This window comes from Panthera onca, chromosome C2, assembly GCF_046562875.1.
Source record: "Panthera onca isolate mPanOnc1 chromosome C2, mPanOnc1 haplotype 2, whole genome shotgun sequence".
NCBI lineage: Eukaryota > Metazoa > Chordata > Mammalia > Carnivora > Felidae > Panthera > Panthera onca.
In genome coordinates, this window is record NC_138347.1 from 143,664,576 (window position 1) to 143,670,922 (window position 6,347).

General features: G+C 47.5%; 1 protein-coding gene across 7 annotated transcripts in view; it reads right to left on the bottom strand.

Moving 5' to 3' along the window:
• Positions 1–5,344, bottom strand: part of SLC4A7 (solute carrier family 4 member 7) — a 112,627-nt gene extending 107,283 nt beyond the window's left edge. For 5 of the 7 annotated variants that reach the window (XM_060638481.3, XM_060638477.3, XM_060638483.3 and 2 more), the window contains exon 1: positions 5,182–5,343. In XM_060638481.3, coding sequence (XP_060494464.1) covers positions 5,182–5,229 — 48 coding nt within the window. In that variant the 5' untranslated portion in view covers positions 5,230–5,343. Of the gene's footprint in view, positions 1–5,181 lie in introns of all 7 variants that reach the window. The other 2 variants (XM_060638462.3, XM_060638479.3) reach the window with 2 other exon arrangements.
• Positions 5,345–6,347: the final 1,003 nt, after the last annotated feature.

Genomic DNA, 6,347 nt, shown 5'->3' on the forward strand with positions numbered 1-6,347 from the left:
AAAAAGCTTCTGCACAGCAAAGGAAACAACCAACAAAACTAAAAGGCAACCAACGGAATGGGAAAAGATATTTGCAAATGACACATCGGACAAAGGGCTAGTATCCAAAATCTATAAAGAGCTCATCAAACTCCACACCCGAAAAACAAATAACCCAGTGAAGAAATGGGCAGAAAACATGAATAGACACTTCTCTAAAGAAGACATCCGGATGGACAACAGGCACATGAAAAGATGTTCAACGTCGCTCCTTATCAGGGAAATACAAATCAAAACCACACTCAGATACCACCTCACGCCAGTCAGAGTGGCCAAAATGAAGAAATCAGGAGACTATAGATGCTGGAGAGGATGTGGAGAAACGGGAACCCTCTTGCACTGTTGGTGGGAATGCAAATTGGTGCAGCCGCTCTGGAAAGCAGTGTGGAGGTTCCTCAGAAAATTAAAAATAGACCTACCCTATGACCCAGCAATAGCACTGCTAGGAATTTATCCAAGGGATACAGGAGTACTGATGCATAGGGGCACTTGGACCCCAATGTTTATAGCAGCACTCTCAACAATAGCCAAATTATGGAAAGAGCCTAAATGTCCATCAACTGATGAATGGATAAAGAAATTGTGGTTTATATACACAATGGAATACTACGTGGCAATGAGAAAAAATGAAATATGGCCTTTTGTAACAACATGGATGGAACTGGAGAGTGTGATGCTAAGTGAAATAAGCCATACAGAGAAAGACAGATACCATATGGTTTCACTCTTATGTGGATCCTGAGAAACGTAACAGAAACCCATGGGGGAGGGGAAGGAAAAAAAAAAAGAGGTTAGAGTGGGAGAGAGCCAAAGCATAAGAGACTGTTAAAAACTGAGAACAAACTGAGGGTTGATGGGGGGTGGGAGGGAGGGCAGGGTGGGTGATGGGTATTGAGGAGGGCACCTTTTGGGATGAGCACTTGGTGTTGTATGGAAACCAATTTGACAGTAAATTTCATATATAAAAAAATAAAAAATTAAAAAAAATTAAAAAAAAAAAAGGAAAAAAAATAAAAATAAAAAAATAAAAATAAAAATGTCTAGCCCAGGGAGGCAAAGAGTCACTAATTTCGAAACCTAGCACTACTCCAGGCTAAGTCCTCTGCCCTCAGGAAGACTTAACAGCAACACTACCAAACACTATCTTAGCACCATGCCAACCATAGACCCCTTCACGGTTTATCATCATAGTTACGAATAATCATCAAAGTCTCCCCAAGTTATGTAATTCAGTGAGTATCACTCAACAAAATACATGAAGTTGCTTGCTGAACAAAAACAGAGGCAAACTTCACTACAAGCTAGAATACTGGAATAGCTACCTGCTTTGTACAGGAACCAAGTTCTCTTGTTTCAAAAGGAGGTTTAAAAAGGGGCGGGGGAGTGAGTTGCTGCACCCTTACACATACATACACAGATCTTTATTACTAACACGTGCTTACTGCAAAATTTGAAATACTGTATCCATAAAACTGGTAACTATAGGAGAATCCACAATCAATAAGAGAAAGCTACAATATGAATCAAAAACCACACTGCCTAATGTGTAACACTAACCCTTAGACTCACCTGTATGTTCCTTTATGTAAATGGCCCATTTTGTGAACTGCAGATTCTATCCACTTTAACATCATATTTGTGATGAAATATAGTAAGAAAGAAGGGGAAGGAAAGAGGAAGAAAAACAACCCATTACAGGATGTTGACAAGTTTAACTACTAAGGCTTTAGAATATATTGGTTCATACCCACATACCACTAAAATAAACCAGGTTCCTCTAACAAGTTACTTTGGCTTTCGATTTTAACCTACTCAAGTAACAGGAGTCTAGTGTAACAAAATACTCTAATTTTCATACCCTAAGCTCCCTTAGAAGAAAACCTGTGTACTTCTCGGTCTCAATTACCAAATAAAGCAATTCTTCAATCCAACTCAATTGTCCTACAGCTTAATTTGAATGGATGAGATTTCCTATCTCTCCCTTTATTACAACTCCATAGATTGTGGTGCAGAGAAACAAACCAACTACAGGCCGAAAGGTAACGAAAATTCTGATAATATGCGTGGGGTACATATGATCTCTAGAGCTATCAATACCTAACCACAGATCCCAAAGGGTATGCTTACTTACAGACCTACCGAAAAAACCTTCTACTTGCCAATCACCACTGAATGCATCCTGGTTTGTTAGTATCTTTTATTTATTCTAATGACTACTTTTTTAAAAGTGTCTCTAATGGACTCAGGAAAATGTTTTAACTGGCACTCACAAATGGAATTAGCAGGAATGCAAATGGCTATCACTGTGTTCACTAACACACGCCAAAGTAAACTCAATGAGGTTAGGACTCTGTCTACCTTGTGTGCCCATACCCCAGTGCCTGGCACCTAGGAGATAACATAATACCCATGAAATGAATGATTTGTGTACCAACAAAATTCATGGAGCAGCCTGAAAATTTCAGTGGTAACAGAACTGTATTAAATAATGTACTGCCTAAAAGAACGAACAATTGTCAAAACTTGGGAACCTTCTAACCAGTGCTGTCTGTTGTAACAGAATATTTGACCTATATGAGAAAATACAACTGATGGTTCAAGTCAATTCCAAAGAGAAGCCTGCAATACGTTTTTGTAATAAAGCAAACAAAAGTTGCATTTTTGTAAGATAAATGACTTTCCTCCTATCCCAAAACCATGATCAATGAAACTTACAGAATTTTAGAAGCAGAAGAAACCTGAGAGCCTAAATTATGGAACAGATGCACTTGGTTCAGAGTCATATATACTGCCACCAATTTATTCAAAAATTTTGCATAATCACATACCCAAGATAGCATTTGATGAATATTAATTTTATTCTACTTTTTTGGCTATGCTAAGTAGTTGCCAGTTGGAGAAGTAATGACTGATGAGTATCATACTCTTCCATTCTTCTGACTTTATTTACCAGGGGAAAACTGATGAGAAAATATAACTTTATTGATACAAATAGTTCCTCTCTTCCCAGTTTTCAAGTTACAGTGTTCGTACTCCATAAACCACAGTTCTACTGTTCTCTCATTCTATTTTTAGACTGTGTGATAGTTTATTACATTTGATTTCTATTACTGACTTGTATATTTACTGTGGCCAAGTCTTATTTTCCCAAAGATTTCGAAAGTATACCCTTCCAAAGTGCTCCCCTGCCATGCCATTATTAAGTGCTTGATAATTTCTTTGTCATTCATTTGGATGTAAGTTTCATTAGTGCAGAGTTGGTTCTGTCTTTTTGGATATTACACAATAGGTTCTAAGTGTTATTACAATGAGGAATGAATGAATGAATGAATGAATGAATGATTTGGAAGGCAATGTCATTATCATGCCTTTTTTTTTTTTTTTTTTTTTAACGTTTATTGATTTTAGACAGAGAGAGACAGAGTGCGAGCTGGGCAGGGGCAGAGACAGAGGGAGACACAGAATCTGAAACAGGCTCCAGGCTCTGAGCTGTCAGCACAGAGCCTGATTCGGGGCTCAAACACAGGAACCCCATGACATGGGGTCATGACCTGAAGTCGGAGGCTTAACAGACTGAGCTACCCAGATGCCCCTAGCATGCTTCTTTTGATAGCTAAGCAGCCAATATCTGAGAAGACATCATAATTTCTATCCAGTTTTATAAAAACTAGAATGTTCTTTAACTGTTCTAAGCTGAAAATTTGCAAACAAATCTAAGAACAGACAACACTATTTGATACACATTAGTAGAGAAAGTGCTAAAAGAAAGAAAGAAAGAAAGAAAGAAAGAAAGAAAGAAAGACCTCCAAAATGCAGTTTATTCAAATGTCACACAAAGAATTACGGAAGATTCCTTAGAACGAGTTTCCAGTATTCCATTACCACCACTGTGACTTGATCCTCCCCAAAACCACTGCTAAATGACTTCACTGTCTGGAGACTCCCTTTTCCTCCATGATTTGAGAATTTGTAAGTGAACATACTGAAGTAATAATCAACGACTACTCTCCAGGGCCTTACAATAATCTTTAAAAAAAAGATTGGGGGGGGGGCGGCTGGTTAAAAACGCAAATAAAAACACACAAAAAGCAATTTTCCTGTTAGTTGTGAAAGACTGGAAAATTTTCACTGCATCCTTCCCTCCTCTGCTGGTCACAGAGTAAGAATTGGAAGCGGAAAATTTACAACACTTCCATGCCGTTTGAGTCAGGAACTACGAAGAGAGAGGAGAATCACAAGTGTGGGGACACATGTATTCTACATGAGAGCAGGAAGTCAGTTTGTCGAGCATGGGCCGCCCGTCCAGCATCCTAAATGGGAACGCTGGCCTTCTGCAAGCCCACCCCCAGTCCCCTCTAACCCTGAAGCGAAAGCCACCCGGATACGGGATTTTGCTAGGCTGATTTAAAAAGGAGCAGCTCGCAGAGCTCAGGACACTTTCCTCTTTCTATTTGGCCTGCGGCAGGAGGCTACTCCCCTGGTTCTCGCCAAAAGAGGAGGCGGACCAGGCAGAGTCAGCAGCGAAAGGCAGCCTTGGCCGCGAAGGCAGCCCGTCCACGCGGCCGGAGAACTCACCGAACAAAAGCACACCGCGCGGACCGGGTGGGGAGACGCGCAAGAAGGGAAAAGATCCACCCCAACTCTTCACCACTGCCTGGGGCTAGAAACAGGTGGAGCCGCGCTTAGAGGGAGAAGAAAGATGGATTTTCGAGGGGCTAATCTGAACTCCAGCGCCCAGGCAACCGGAACCGAGACCCCCGGCCGGGGAGCACGCCCGGGAATAAGGGAGGCGAGCGCTGCGGAGAGAAAGGAAGAGATGGTCGGGGTCAAGGGCTGACGGATGGCCCCGCAGGGCGCCGAGGATGCGGGTGGCGAGGATGCCCGCGGCGCGCTGCCGGCTGCCCCCACTCGGGCCTCCTGGGCGCCGCCGCCGCCGCCCCCTCGCCCCCGCGCCCTGGGCGGCCACACAAAGGGGATGGCGAGGCTCGCCGGCTGCGGGGCGGCGGAGGGGCGCCGGGCCCGGGACGAGGTGGCCGGACCGCGACGGCCGCCGCGCCCCCGCCTTTGTCTGCCTCGTTCCGCGCTTCCCCCACCCCCGCCGAGCAGCCCTGCCGCCCGCGGCGCCCTCACCCCGCTCATTACCCGGGTGAGTAGCGGTCTCATCTGCTCGCCGGCCCCATCCGCCTCCATGGCCCGCCGGCCAGCCCGCGGCGGCCGCTACGGAGCTGCCCCGCGCGGTCCGCCCGCCGCCGCCGCTGCCGCCGCCGCCGCCGCCGCCGCCGCCGAGACCCGGGCGCGCGAAGGGAAACGAACGTGCGTCCGTGAGCGAGGCGCGCGCGTGGGGAGAGCCGTGCGCGGGAGACGCGGGGCGGCGGGTGCGCGCGGCGGCCGCAGGGCTGGCTCTCGCCGGGGGAGCGAGGCCGCGGCGTGGAACGTGGAGCGAGAACTGAGCGAGCGGGAGGACGAGGCGGGGGAGGAGGAGTGAGCCGCGTAGGGCCCGGGGGCGGGGCCGCAGGCCGTGACGCGCGCGGCGCCCGGGGCCCGCCCCGACACGCCCCCTCCCCGCCTCCCTCGTCACGCCCCCTGCCAGTCTGGCACCGCCAGCCCGCTCTGCGCGCCTGCGGGCCCCGCCGCGAGGCCACCCGGAGACGGGGCGGGAGGGAAGCGGGACGGGCGTCCGTCCCAGCCAATCGGCGGCTCGCGGCCTTCCGCGTGCACCGCCACCGCCACCACCACCCCGCCTCCTCAGGAGGCTCCGCCCCCCTATGTAAAATCGTAACTGACCCAAACGGATTGTCTAACTCGTTTTGCAGGTGCGAGATTCGCCTGAGGTTTCGAAGTGCGGTGGAGGGTTACCGTGGCCCCTACCTCCTAACCGGGTTCCTTACAGAGTCGCAGGAGGGTAGGAGGACGGCTCCCTTTTCCAGGATGCTCACGGGAACCCCAAAGGAGCTAACGGGTCTTCATGACTCCTCCAAGTTTTGTTTTTTTTTTTAATCTCTCAGTTCTGTAGGTGTGAACCCCAACTCTGAAAACAGTATCCTCGCGTGCTTGCCCCCTTGACCAGGCACCACAGCGGCTCCCACACTCTTGAGTCCACCCTCAAATATCCACACCTCGAGGTCGGCTCTCAAATATCTACACCCTCACTGGGAATGATGATGGGATCGGCCTCACAGGGTCACGGGTGGGTTAAGTGTATTTCTATCCGCAAACGTGCCTGACACTTAGCATGCTTCTTATGAGCATCATTTTTCACAAGCTTATCGTGAATGTTTTTAAAAGATAACAAAATGTTAGCTGAGAGG